Source organism: Lepisosteus platostomus, chromosome 23, assembly GCF_059453375.1.
Source record: "Lepisosteus platostomus isolate fLepPlt1 chromosome 23, fLepPlt1.hap1, whole genome shotgun sequence".
NCBI classification, from domain to species: Eukaryota; Metazoa; Chordata; class Actinopteri; order Semionotiformes; family Lepisosteidae; genus Lepisosteus; species Lepisosteus platostomus.
The window spans coordinates 7,609,316-7,624,540 of NC_142633.1; the positions used below are offsets into that span (position 1 = coordinate 7,609,316).

Here is a 15,225-nt window from a genome sequence, read left to right on the forward strand (position 1 = left end):
ATTCTTTGTTTATTTAACATTAATGGCAGTCAATGTTTTTTCATTCCACCATTTAGATGTGTTTTTTAGGTGTAGTTCTGAAAACATCAAGGACAAGGTGTAAGAGAATATTTGTTCATATTTATTCATTCAGCGTTACCTCAGCTACTTGCTGATAAAACAAGCAGTTTAATGAAATGAGAAATCCAATGCAGATCCAATTTCAAAACAGAGAATGCTTTTTTGAAATAAAAATATTTTATGAAAGAAAACACTGGAATTCCTCATTGATAGTTTTGATAAATGTACTGCCTAAACAAAGACAAAAACATGCGACAAGGATATTTATTACTCCTGAGAGCCAGGAAGGTATTGAAACTAACCCAGAGGTCTGCAGTATTTATCTGTTCATTCTTGACTATAAACAGAAGTAATTTCTGCTGAAAAATATCCAGTTTTACTAAATGTCACAGAGTGAACTTCAATCAGTACATAGACCATTCTGTCATTAATAGAAGACTTTGTGGGAGAGCAAAGGTTTCAATTCACAGTCAGCTCTGGAAATGAGGCCTCTATCACATAAATGATTTACAGTATTAGCCATAGCAAAAAGATTACCAGGATTCAAAGAACGAGTGTGTGAGACAAAATGGAAAACCAGATTCTTTTTACAGCTCTGAACTGAGAAACACTGTCACATGTGGCTGCATTGCTGCCTTCTACGATTATTATTTGTATTGTTATTTCTAATTGATGTGAAATATATACTGTAGCTCCTGCCTGTGTCCTGATAACAATATGGCACCATCCATATTAAGAAAATAGAGTTTATTGGTTCTTATAATATTCCCTTAACGTAAACAAATGACTTAGTGTATATACCGTAATTGAAACACGAACGTCTGAAGATGTGGTACTATATTTTCAAGAGGATCAAAGGAAATATTTTAATATGTAACAACATATGGTGTCCTTTCTTGTCTTTCAACAATTTTGCATATCAAGCTGTTAAGCAGATGTGTAGTAAAAAATCATTAAAAAGCTTCAAGCAAGCGCTTAGTGTGTGTCTCCAGCAGTCTGGGATGCCAAAGTGTGAAAAGCAACTGCCGAATCAGCATTGAGAGACACAATTATCAAGTAGTCAAAGACAAATTGCAAGAAACAGGGCACAAAGAAAGATAGCTCTTTTGAAGGTGGAGACACTTGCTGCCTTTCCCCAAGCGTAAATCTGTTTTCTTGCTGCTAGATCATCTCACCATTTCACATTTGATCATTTACAGTGTAGAGAGGTGTAACGGAAGCCGGTTCTGACTCCCGTGTAGTGTGTATTTAGGACCCTGTGCAGACGGTATAACCCGGAAGAGACTGGAGAAGGGCAACAGGGAAAACACGGTGAGGAACGGAGGGGAGGGCGAACAGGGGGGGCGGTGTTGACAGTGATCCAGGTGCAAGGGAGGAGCGCAGGCAAACGAGTCCAAAATGGTCCAAATAGGAAAACCGGGGCACAGTCCATGATCTAAAACCAGGAGATCCATTCAAGACAAGACACGAATAAAAACAAGGAACGGCGACATGGAACCAGGAACAAGAAAGTTTAAAAGAAGGGTAACGAGGCCAGGTGCTCCGAGCCCCGGACTCAGCTGGTCAGGACGCCGTTCTGAAGCCTGCGCCCTCAAGCCGCAGATGTGGGGCGACTCGATGCTAGGCGAGCCTTGAGGCATCTGTCTATCAATGCAGAGCCCCAGTCTTCAGAGGCACGAGGTTAAAATAATACACGGGACCAAGGGAAAGGTGAACATGGTAATGAAACTAAAATACAAAAAGGTTCTGAGCGCCCTCTGGAGGAGGGATGACGATTGTGACTGTAGATAGGGCTTCCAAGACAACCTGGAGCTGTTGAATTGGAATTCAAGGTGCCATGTTCCAGCACAGTGGCACAATGGCTAACATTGTGACCTCACAGCACGGAGGTTCAATTCCAGACCTGGGGTGCTGTCTGTGTGGGGTTTGTATGTTCTCCCCATGTTCTCATAGGGATTCCTCTGGGCGAACTGGTTTCCTCCCACAGGCCAACTGGTAGGTTTCGCAGGACTTTCTCAGTTGCTGTTGTCCATACTGTATGTCTCCCTGATTGATTGTCTGCTGTTGCCACCCAGCATCAGTGAGACCACCTACAGTAAACACTCGACATCTCAGCCTTATCTCTGTCTCTTCTACACAGATTTGGAAACTGTAAATTTTTATTTCCTGTGTTTGTTAATCAGCTGAACTCTGAGCTGCTGGCCCTCTAGCTGTGTGGAAAACATACAAGCCAGTAAGCTCTGTTTCTCTGTTATCAGTCCCAACGTGTGACTTTCAATTAGGTGATAGCAGATGGACTGCAACTGTTGTCATTGCACCAAATGTTAGTGAATAAAATTAGGTTATCAATGCTTGGAGTGGTGTGTAAAACCACACTTTCTCTAATTCATTTACAGTAGATATCAACCTGTAATTAGTATTAAAAAATCCATAAGTCAACACTAACCAAAAATGCATAAAAGTATGATAAACGCATAAAAAACATTTTGTTTTAACATTCACCATCGCTATCTGGTAAGATCATTTCCCAATTTTGCTGGGTGTCGTTTGTTTGATCAGGTATGAAATGAAATAGGTTGCTGAGGATACACACTATTTAGAAAAGGCTGTAGAAAAGCACTAGAGAGAGAAATTGCATTAATAATTTCTGCCGCCTGTTCTCAACACTCCCATTGTTTGATTGCCCTAGTAAACCAAAAAGGGTTTTGCAGTCATTTTTGCATGCTTATTTTTCTTGATTACTGTGGTATCGAGTCAGTTTGGCTTTAAATTTAAGAAGCAGGTACTCATGGACAGAGCAATAATCTCAGCAACTGCTTTACTGTGCTTTACTACAAAACATTTAATGTAATTCACTCGATTCAATCTTGTATAACAAAATAATACTGTAACATGCCTGTAAATACCTTCCTCTCTCGTCAGTGTGCTATACTGTATATCACTTTTGAGGGCTAGACATGCAGTCTTTCCTACTCTTCAGATTTTACCTTAAGAGTTGTATTACAATACCGTTGCTCACAAGCCCCTGTTGTTTATTTTGTGGTGCATTTTCTCAGTTCGGATGGGTATTAGATTCACTAGGTTGCTGCCAGTGGCAGGAGAGTCGAGCCTTTACAGCAGACATGATGATTGCTTGCCGGGACATGTAGTATGAACAAATGTTGTAGTGTTGCGATTGTGTAACTGATTTTGGAGATAATTGGATGTTCGGTGATGTTAAACAGAGTCTGAGGCCAAGAAAAAAAAGAATACCAGCACACACAAGTCAGGTATCTTAGAAGGAGACAAAGTAAACAATCTTCGCTGTCTCTGATATTCTAACAAATTTCCCAACTTGGAAAAAATGTTAAAAGTTTAAATTTCCCAAGGACAAGGTTCAGCTACACCTACAAGAACCATCTCCTAAACCATTTGCTACAACAGTTTTGGAGTTTTTAATGTGACAGTTGAGTAAAGTATAAAGTTACTGTATATCGCTCAATGTGTACATTTCTGATGAGTGCATCGAGAATTTTGTTTGGCTTTCTACATTTTTACCTTTTACTATGAGGTTTGCACCTGGGTAGCTTACCTTCTATAGGATGGTCCTCTATGTTGTTGTAGGTCAGGGAAGCTGTCATTGCCAAGGTGTAACCTCTGACACAGGAAGTGATTTCAGAGGTACTGAGTGGCAGAGCACTCCGTTTTCCCTTGTTGATGAGACCGGGCATGGTAGGCTTTTTCTGTTGCGCACTGGGTTAACTGGGAAAATAACAAAATACACATGACGCTTTTGAGGTAAATTTAAGAAATTACGACATAGATCCACCTGTCGTAGTTCACTCCCCACAAATACCCCGTCTCTGTAATCTGAGTTGAACAGCAAGCGCTGAGACCAAGGAAAATTCTTAATGCTGGGGGAGTGAGGTCATGAAGTGAAGCTCTGAATTGCAACACTCTGCTTGGCAGCCTTTTCGTGCTTTTAGAATTTTCTTCAGACATCCGTTTCATGAATTAGTCATTTAAAAAAGTAATTATGTACAGCACTTCATTGGAGTAAAACACATCCTGAATATCACCTCATAACAATAAAATTCCTTTTTCAATTACAGTCTGCAGTTTATATTCAAAACCGAGATGAAATGGATTTTGGTGATGGACCATTTGCCAATATTTATAAAGTTTCCAACAGGAAGTACTGTATGTTAATCATTTGAAGCCTATAAAATGTTTTATGTTTCAATACCCAAGTAATATATGTGCATTGTATTTAACCAATAGACAATCATGTCTTTCTATACTGATTTAAGTTTCTGGTGTGCATTGACTGTACCCAAAATTGTTCCACTGGGACTGATAACATACTCATGGATCAAGACTTAAATTGTGAAGGACTCCTTCCGTGACTGCATGAGTCCTTCAACACGCATGCACGTGAACACCTGTTGAAAGCATGTGAAACATCGAATTATTAAATAACAAACATAGTTTGTAACGTAACACAGTTTCAGTTTTTTGCTATTTAAGAATGATCTGTGGCTGGCAAAGATGATGGAATCCTTTGCACAGTTTGGAACCGGAGTCCTGGAGTTGCTCAGGACCTGGACTATGTTATTTGCCAGCAGTGACCAGGAATCTCCAAGCTGCAGCATCAAATCAAATACAATGCAATTGCCAAGCAACATCTACAACACGACTAAACAAATTGGGATGAGCTGGTACACAAAGGTGGGTTTATTTTGCTGCTTACATTACAATCCCAAACAATGCGTTGCGAAAACCCAGCACATTGAACACTTGACTATTACTACCCCCTAGTTCTGAAGTGCAATAAATCTGAGTTGGTATACTTATTTTTCCCAAGGAAAAGATCTACATCTGTAGAAAAGGACGTACAGAGCCAATTTCATTTCATTAGTAAAATAAATCCATTACAAGCTCAGTGGCACTTTAGCAGAGATTCTCAGTCAAAAAGGAGAACAAATCCGTGTGAAAGGAGGTATAGTAGGTGAAAATGTGTAGCAGGGTTTCTGTAGTTCCCTGCACAGTAGAGGCGCCATCTTGTTGAAGTACAATGGGTCTATGAGAAAGATATGTGGAAAAGAAGAAAATATGATGACACAATTCTGCTAGAGAAAGTTTTCCTTTCAAAAGTTTCATTTACATTTTTTTTTCCATTTCATTTATGAAATCCTTCCTGCATACATTTAAATGGCTTTTTATTTTTACCACAACACAGATCTGGTGAAGACTGAATCACCAGACTGAGCGGTTTAGACTTCTCTGCTGTGATCCTAATGGCTGGAGCTCATTGCTCTCACTATGAGAAAGCTTTCAGCTGGCAATATGGGCTGCTGGTGGTGACCTTCTCTTCACAGTCATGCTTTTGAAATAGAATTATGAAATATTTCTGAAAGCCTGTCATTGTGTTGTAGTTTGGTGGATACACAGACACAAGTGCTGGATTTTGATCACTGGCAACAGTAACAGCAGGGCCAACATTTTAGCACCTGATGATCAAGCACAAGTTAGAGAAAGTCAATATTTGTGTTGCGATGCGATTTTAGAATAATACTATCACTGCCACTAAGGGCAGCGTCTGCAACAACTTCTGAGGCGTGAGCTTATTGCCTTTTCCCTGTTAAGTGATTTCCTAGGATCATTGGATCTGAATTTGAGTTGTGAAAATGGATCCATGTGGAGGATCTCTCATGCTCACTTATTGCACTCCATCACACTCGAGCAGGTATTCCCCTCCTGGAAAGTGAAGTGGGTACCCGGAAGGAAAGAAAATGCTTTAAAAATCTTTCACAGGAGATCTCCCGAGGAAGCACTTTCCCTATAGGAGAATTATCCAACAGTGAACTGCAACCCCACTGTCAGGCTTGCTCCCACTGGAACGCTGCAGAGCAGGCTAGCAGGCTAGCATTCAGTGGTAACTGGCCACACCTCCACTCACCTGTCACTCAGGGCCGGTTGCCATGGAAGCATGTTCCAACAGGAAACCTCTATCACCTGCAGGCAATTTACATCCTCAGGTGATGCAGAAAATGTAAGGTCTACTCTTAGAGTACTCAGGGCTCTGGTATATAGACTCTTGAGTGTGTGCTGTGAAAGCTCTTTGGCTTTGCATCTCTGCTCAGATATCTCTTGAGCCCGCTTTGTCCCGACCTCAACTCTAGGATTTCCTCAGTGCTTTGCCTCTAGTTTTGACCTCAAGCTTGGATTCTCTCGGTGGTTGAGAGAGAGGAATGAGACACTGTTTCACTGATTGAACTGGTGGCATTCAGGGAAGGCCTTAGTCTAGCTCTGTCTGTTGGTGTCACTGCTGTGACGTTCTTGTTTGTTCTTTCAGCAAAACAATGCCTTTTTTTAGGAAACAAACGGTGAGGCAAATTGGAATCCAAGATCAGAATCTCATTTTGAATAAAGCCTGTTGTACTGAAGACAAGCAGAGACATGTGTTACGTTATACTGTACATGTGAATATTGAAGCTGCTATTCTCAGCCCCATCAAGGATGAAAGGGAGAGTTTAATACCCCTCAGGTGTTTTGCTTTCTGGGGAAGCAGGTCAGGGCATCATCCCTTATAGTGCTGCTGCTGCACCTGCAGTTGTACCCATTGTGTAGCCCCTGACAGCAGCCCTGAAACCCAGCATTGTGGTGCACCACTGTCCCAGGATGGAAAAAGACAGACTAAGCAAACATGGAAAAGGAATACAACTGAAGATGAAACAAGCTAGCATTTTAATTGGACTAAAAGCTTGTAGTGATTTTCAAGAGCGTCCCTCTCTCTTTTTCCTATCCTGATGCTTTGGCAGCAGCTATACTTGTTGTGAGCGTGAGTAGTGATGTGCTTTTCTGTTAACTGCATGTGACACACCCCTGCAGCACAATTGTTTTGCTCATATCAATTTAGTGCCACGGATTACCTTCAGAATATAAAGATGAAACAGATCGACAAGCTCTTTGCTTGTATAGCGGCACTCTAGCATCAGCAAAGGTCTAGGACATTTCCATTCAGAAACTCACTACTTTTTATTTAAGTTTCAAAAGCGTAACTGAAAAATATTCCATCCACCTCTTTTCTAACCACTTTATCTCGTATAAGATTCACAGGGGACTCAGGAGTCAGTGCTTTGCAGCCTGAAGGCATGTGTTTGGACATATACTTACAACACCCTGTCGTTTGCTCTCTGATGAACCAATTTTGCCATACAAACCTTCATGCAGTCATAATTATACAGAGGGATCATTGTTCAGATTTCCTCTTTGTACAGTATATGTAGTAGTACCTTATCTTCAAAATAAGGCAAAAGCCAAATTAAAAAAATGATACACCCATTAATCCATTTTCTAACCTTTTTACCCAATACAGGGTCACAAGGGAGCAACGGGCACAAGGCAGGGTATACCCTGGATGGAGAGGGCACACACAGTCACACCAGAGCCAATTTTCCCAGAAGTCAATTAACCCACCAGTTTGTCTGTGGAACTATGGGAGGAAACCTGAGCACCAGGAAGAAACCCAAAGGAACACAGGGAGAACATGCAAACTCCACGCAGACATCTCCCCAGGCACAGAAACCAGGGCCCCAGAGCTGCAAAGCAGCAATGCTAGCCACTGTGTTACCATGACTCCAAAACCCTACTACCTATTCTTTTAAGTTTCAAGTACTTCAAATTAAAATATTTTGACAAGAAAAATACGGCTATGGCTTTCTCTTTTGATTTCTTTGAAACGTGCTTGAAATGCAATCTTACGAAGGGGTAGCAATTAAGTTGTAGGCGTGATTCTCATAATTATAAAGGAGGCAAAACACTATTTAAATGTGACAAGTAAGTGCATATTTGAGCTGCTCCTCAGAACCACATGTTTTCAAAGAGACCTGTTTGAAGGGGTTGTATTGTAAGCTTGTGTAAATAAAGGGTCCTTACAACACTGAAAGACGCACTTCTATGGTTTCAATACTTTCTAACAAGAGCTCAATTAAATTGTTAAAACATAGCAAGTCAAGGAACACATTAAGATCCACATTGATCCACAAGAAACGTGCAAAAATGGGAGAATCGATCAGGTTTTGAAGATGTGAGAAAGCATCCAAGCGTGCTGTTAGGTTTTTGCAGTGGCAAATTGTAATCCATCTGTACGTCAAACTATAAGAACAGTTTTTGCAAGCCGTTACAGCCAAGTGTGTTTTAAGGGTATCTCCGTCTCTACCAAGCCTCACAGTGTTTCTGGCAGCAGTCACATTTGCACACTAAAGATGCTGTTCTTGAGGATTGATAGCAACAAGGGATTCAGCGTTAAGCAGGTGCAGTCTAGGGCACTCAGCAGCACAGTTACGTCAGTCATGGCCAAAAGGACATTAGTTACACAACCGAAACTGGTCTGTTACCGTTTTGGTTGTGTCCACAAAAGGTAAGGTACAGGTACCCTGAGTGCATCTGCAACAGAGAGGGTGAGGAGCAGCCTTTATCCAGAACCGACAGCATGCTGATGCGTGCTTGTTATGTGCACATTTAAAACGAATTACTGTAGCTGGTGTGCTACATTTTTAGAAAAAGAAAAAAATACTGTCCCACAGTGCATCCCAAATGGGATTGATATGTCTTTTTAATCATTTTACCTTGTTCTTAACCTGGTTATATTGTAGGCTTTGCAGTGCGCCCTGCGATGCCAGGTGTGAAATTGCACCTTATAAATAATGAAATTTGATTTGCTAAAACAAAAGGCCGTGGAATTGCAGGTCACCTGCAGCGATGGGTTGTTAATTAAGAGGCATTGCACCCCAGAGTGCGAAATAATTATTCCCTCAGAGCCTGACTTTATTCCAACCTCTTGGAATAAGGCTTGGGAATTCAAAAAGACAAAGAGTGGTTATCCTGTTTAATATAAGGCTTGATGTATTGATTAAAAGACTTCGGGTCACAGAAGCAAGCAACATGTTTTTATGGTGAAGGCATGGACATGAATTGTTTCTGTGCACTGCTCATCCACAGAAAGGGAAACAAAGCACTTTATACTCTGTATTTGTATTGTATTTTGCTTCTCAAATAGGAATACCCAATCACTTCGTTTCCATCTGGCTGTTTTTTGCAAAAATATCCTTGCATGTCTAATAGCATTTCAACAAGAGAACACAAAAATATCCCCACAGTCTGAGGTCTGTTATTTACACTTAATAAATCCATACAAGATAATATAGCATAATAAAATTAGTCATCAGCAGAACCTATTATAAAATTCTAGATTTTGTTATAATAAGCTGTTTGTCATTAGCATGGGCAAGCCACTACCTGGTTAGAGAATCACGCAGCTTACATTTTCAAGATTATAAAAAGAAATATTAATGCATTTAGTTAGTATGTCTGGAATGTTATCTCCCCTTATCTCCCTGAGAGATACGTGCTGTATGGCAACATTTTAGGAAATGCATCAGATGGAACAGATAATATCCTGAAGCAAGGCTTTCACTGAACGTGTAATTGAACTGAATGGTTCTGTCTGTCTATGGTGACAAACCCGTAGTACAATTCAGGTAGTGAGTCAGCTGCGCTCCACCTCATTACTGGCAATGACAGATGAACAATTGCAATTCATTATTGCTTAGCGCAGGAGCACTAAGTTAACCAAGACCCTCTCAGACATACAAATCGGACATAAAGCCCCATTTCCATTCATTGTTAGACAGAAGACAAGCTCCCCAAACAAATCAGGACGCTGCCAGTCATCTTAATGTCACATGAAAAGCCTCTGATGCTTTGATGCAAATTCCTTTTGTGTAGGATATAATTATTTGGCCTTTCCTCCACGTTTTCTTGAGGGATCTAGGAATACAGGCACCATTCCTACCAATGGAAATTAAAACCACTTTATCCAATATAGGATTATAAGGGAGCCAAAGTCTATCCCAAAAAGCAATCGGCACAAGGCAGGATACACCCTGGATGGGACACCAGTCCATCACAGGGCATACAAACCTGCGCACACTCACACCAGGTCAATTTCCCCAGAAGCTGATTAACCTACCAGCATGTCTTTGGACCGTGGCAGGAAACCGGAGCACGTGGAGGAAACCCACGGAAACACAGGGAGAACATGCAGACTCCACACAGACAGCACCCCAGGAATTGAGCCCAGTGCCCCAGTGCTGTGAACAGTGCAACGCTATGCCAACTCTTGAAAATAAATTAACGCACTAAAAACCACTTCTGGTATTTTAAATTTAGCTGAGAACATTTTTAATGGGACCTCTTAAAGTGTTTGGCGTAATCCTCCAAATACATGATGTCCTTGTGTGTCTATGTTGTTTATTGTGTGGTCTTAAAAACCGAATCAAAGATTTCATAATTTGCTGCTCCTAGCTGTTAGAAATAATTGTAATCATTTATAATATAAATTCTTATAATCTGTCGCTGTTGAACATGGGCGTTCAGTGAACATGTTTAGGCATATTTTAATTAAGCTTGGTTGGGCTACGTTTCTTGGGCAAAAATAGATTTTCATTCATCTTAGCAGCCTAATAAATTATTAAAAATAAATTAATTTTAAACTGCCCAGAAATGTTTAAAATAAGGGATACCTGGCAAAATACTGCTAAGAACCACAATGCAGGCCTGTGGTGGAGATTCTGTACAATAAATGTGTAAATATTACAAAAAGCATAGGCATCCAATGCCTTATTCCTAGGCCCATTCTGTAATTCTCAACAATGAGCTAATGATATAAATGATTAAATTTGACAGCGGGGACATAGAAATCACCCATGTGCAGACACCAGCACTCTTTCAAAGTGCCCTGTACTGTACATACAGGATGTGGCCATTTGGCAGTCCTAACTGGACATGACATTATAAATCATCTTAGGCAAATCATGCCATTAACTTTATGCTTTGGTGGAAATCAAACCAGATTTGAATTCTATCAAGAGCTGTTCTTTCATATCACTGATGTTAGCCACATGTACCCTGAATAGAATCGCATCACTGAAAGGACCTTGTATTAAAGACACACTATATTCATATCGGCAACTTTCATCACACTTTAAGTAGATCATTAAAGACATACGATCTCCAACAGAGGAATGCAAATAGTATCCATCTTGTGAAAGAACACTCACAAATGTCTTTTATTTTCTGTCTTTTCTTTACATAAAACCACAGAGGCACCTGTGTATATTTCTCCCATCCTGCTAAGGAAGGAAAACTGTGTAAAGTTTTGATTTCTGGCACTTGAGCCCCTAGAGACAACAGATACATCTGGAACAAACCTGCAGATTGAGAATCAAGTAGCTAATCACTCAGTCTGCTCAGCCGGTAGCCCCACAGAGGATAGGGGAGGAGAAGGCAGAAGAGAACTACTGTGTATCCATAACTCCTCATTAGAAGGAAAGATACATGTTCCGAAAATTGCTGGAAAAGCCAAGGATTTGTTTAATAAATCCTCAATCAAAGGATACAAAATTATCCGAGTCATAAAGATAAAGTCAAGCAAAGCAGCTGATTCTCCGAAAATCCATCTCTAATCCTTTCCTAACGAGCATTTAACTTGTTGCAGATGTAATGCAACATTTCCCAAATAGTCAAATGCTCCCCTATTTTCGAAGTAGAGGGGAAAAAATAATATTTGACAAAGTTCTCTAAAAAGATTTATTTTTCTTCTTGTGGAAACCACCAGAAGGCACAGACTGAACAGGGGACATGAAGGTAAGCCAATTAAGCAGCAGAGAACTGATGTTATGAAGCAAGGTCTAAACTTTTAAACTCCAAGACTCAAACCACATGGGAACAATGATATGTGTGGTTTTCCTCATCATGCTGCGCTTGCACTGTAAAAAGGGATGGCAACATGAACGTTTGGGAATAGCTTTGGGACAAAAGAAGGAAAAGCATAGGGACAATATTAGTACTAGTAGGTGGATGCTGCACATTGGTGGTGGTGGAGGGGATCCCCATTACCTGTAAAGCACTTTGAGTGGAGTGTCCAGAAAAGCGATATATAATTGTAATAATAATAATAATAATAATAATAATAATAATAATAAGCAATTATTATTATTCTTAAAGCAATCTGTGAAGGAATAAAATGGTTATTTAGACATGATGCAGTACTCTAAAGAAAGGTGAGGGAGGAGGATTATTTTTCCTGGTTTATAATGATCCTTAACTCCCCACCAGACTAAAACTAATTCATTTAAATGAGAAAGGAAAATAGCAGTTTCTCAGCTCATGCAGCATCTCCCAATCCTGCTTGACATTTACTGTACAGTACATCACAGAAATGTTAAGAGATCAGCTTGAGCAGAGAGGGAAACAGAAAATTCCGACCAGTACAGATATGCTCCCGGAAGATGATTTCAATAGACAAAGCAAAAATTTCATGAAAGTCATATACTGTACATACTGCTAAAGCTAAAAACCAGAATGCCTGGAGTTCATGCATCTGTGACTTCTGTGAGGCATACTGTATGTGCAGGATGTGAGAGTCGCTTGTGTTAACTGTAAAACATGTCATCTTTATTGTTTCTATTGAGAAAAAGAGGCGCAGAGAGACAGTGCGTGTGTCTAATATATCAGATGTTGGCACGGGTTTTATTTTGTGCACAAATGGCATTGCAACAATTACCATGCATTAACAGGGCAATGCATCACAATATGCCAAGTCCATAACATATCCTGGAATTCATCTTGCCAAACTGTCTCATGTCTGCCCTCGGTAATTTACTTAAGGTTCAGGAGCCAGCTCCCACAAGACGTATTGAGACTGAAAAGGGCACGCTGATTTTCCACTGATGCTGGAAAGATCTTTCGTGTCCGCCCCTTTTTAAATGACAACAGCGCCATCATGTGGCCTTGACTGTGCACAACCAAAGGACTGCAAACCCGTCATTCGCGTCAAAATATTCGTCTCCCAGCTGCGGGGTGCAGCCCCAAAAATATAGATATCGCCCACAGACTAGGCATTTAACAACAAAGCGAAGAGTCAAATTCAGGTACAATATTTCAGTGCAACAGTTCTGCCCCACAGCATTTTTTACATGATAAACCTGTAACTGTTGTGAAAAGAAAGGCATGGTTGCATTCTTTTACAGTAGCACTTTTATAAAGCATACCACAATTTCCCCATTTATTCAACGTATGCAGTTTTTTAACCAGTTTTATTTTTACTCAAAGATGCACCCACCAAACTTGTCAAGATGATGTCTAATTCACCTTCTGCTTACTAATTTTACAGTACAACAGTACAACAGCCAATTTGTTTTGTTTTGTTTTTTTGATCTGTGTCTTGGATGATGGACTTTTTGTCTTTGTTTATTGCTATGAAGTGCTATAAATAGAAATCTACACTTCTTCTGGGCATGGTTTGGAAAATTAATGCTGGAATTGAAACCTGACGAGCCCTGTAACCTTCCTTAACCATGCAGCCCACTTTATCCAGACTCCTAACAGAATGTGCTAACAAGGGTGGACATTTAACTAGGAGCAGTGTGAAAGGACCTGAAGGAAGAAGCTCTCGAGGGATTCAGCCTGTGAAATACTCACTCAAGTCTCCCGGGAAAAGGTTAATTGATTCTAACAGCTTTTCAGAATTCTGAAAGGAAAACATATGTATTGCAGCTGTGACCCTTCCATTCAGTTCTAAAGCAGAGATCAGCAAGTACGAAAGGCACCTGTTGATGCTTTAAAAGAAAGACTTGGGTCCCTGTTAATTAAACTATTATGATTGCAGGCATTGCAAAGGTTTGTAATACTCCAAATTTATATTTAGGATTAGGAGCATCATATTAAACCTTCTTTACTGCCTTTCCACAAATAATATTTTTTTCAACTCTATATATTACCATTGATAGTATACATTTCTCCACTCAACCTATACCAGGCTATTGCAAGCACACATTAAAGATTCCCCTGCCAATATCCAGCACTATTTCAAGTACATTGCAAGACAGCACAAGCATGGCACTATAACTGAGCCGACATGCAGTCTTTAACCAGCAGCTCTTACCTTATCGTTTGCCTCAATCAGGTGAGGGAGCCAGTCAATATATATTTTTTCAGTTCTTCTTACAAGTGACAAACGAGCAGAAACAAAAGGAGAGCTGGTGCTCTCCCTCACTCTCTCTCTCCCTCTCTCTCTCTCTCCCCCCTCTCTCTCCCTCTGCCTTTTTTATTGCTTGTCAGTGATGTTGTCCCTGTATGTCGTGGTGAAAATGTCAGCTGGCAGCACCTCTCCGAAAACACCAGTTCCCCACACGCGCCCCCCCAAGGAACCGAAGGAAAGATAGAACAGTGGCAGCAACCCAGATGAGAATCAGCAACATGTGGTTATAAGAAGTATCTTTCGCTCTCTCTTGTGACTGGAGTTGGAAAAGCTTCCCTTAATGAGAAGACAGTTCTATATCAGAGAGTACCCCATTCAGGAATCCTTTTTGACAGTTAGGGGTACAGGCAGAAGTTAATGCAACACCAGGCATAGAAAAAAAAAAAGATGTGGGAGAAAACACGTCTGGGTTCCAGCGAGTGTGATATCACCCTCCTCCTCTCTCTCTCTCTCTTTCTCTCTCTCTCCCTCTGCTTGATTCTAAAGCCCCCAGTGTCGCCGGGCAGGGCTTGCGAGACATGAGAAGTGGGCAAGGTACTGCACATCCGTGACCATCATTAGTCTCTTCCATCTGTTTTGTTGTGGTGGAGGTAACCATGACGATCGATATCTAGCCCTGCTGGCTTCTTCCTTGAAGGACATGAGATTGAAAAAAAGAAGAAGGAAAAAAAATGGCTTAACCAGAATCTCAGCATCCACTCCACAATTAAATTAATTTCTGCTGCCTGGAAACCTCTTTCTTCCTGTCTCTCTCTCCCCCTCCTGTGCAGATGCAGAACCTGTTTCCCACCACTGATGAAGGTCTGAGCCTCCTGTTTGTCAATTTCATCCGTGATTCCTGCTCTGCCCTCTTTTTTTTATCTGAGTAGCTACAGAACGTGCCAAATCTCCTACTTGCAAGACAAGAGGAAAGTGATATCTGTGTGCTAAATAAAAAAGGTACATTTTTCCCCATTGTTGATAAATGCTACAAAGAGTCCTGTTGAAGATGCCACAGACCTAGGATTTAGGATGCCCATTTTTAGATTCAAGAAAACGGGGCATCTTTTGTTGTTGTTACTTATTTCCTATAAATAATAGAT

At 40.6% G+C, this 15,225-nt stretch overlaps 1 protein-coding gene across 2 annotated transcripts in view; it reads right to left on the bottom strand.

Moving 5' to 3' along the window:
• The window catches only part of vwa5b1 (von Willebrand factor A domain containing 5B1), an 86,206-nt gene extending 71,213 nt beyond the window's left edge, over positions 1 to 14,993 (bottom strand). The window contains exons 1-2 of one of the 2 annotated variants that reach the window (XM_088616952.1): positions 14,048 to 14,993; positions 3,632 to 3,801 (exon numbers count right to left, since the gene is read on the bottom strand). In XM_088616952.1, the coding sequence (XP_088473078.1) occupies positions 3,632 to 3,770 (139 nt within the window). In that variant the 5' untranslated portion in view covers positions 3,771 to 3,801; positions 14,048 to 14,993. Of the gene's footprint in view, positions 1 to 3,631; positions 3,850 to 14,047 lie in introns of those variants that run through there. The other variant, XM_088616953.1, reaches the window with a different exon arrangement.
• Positions 14,994 to 15,225: the final 232 nt, after the last annotated feature.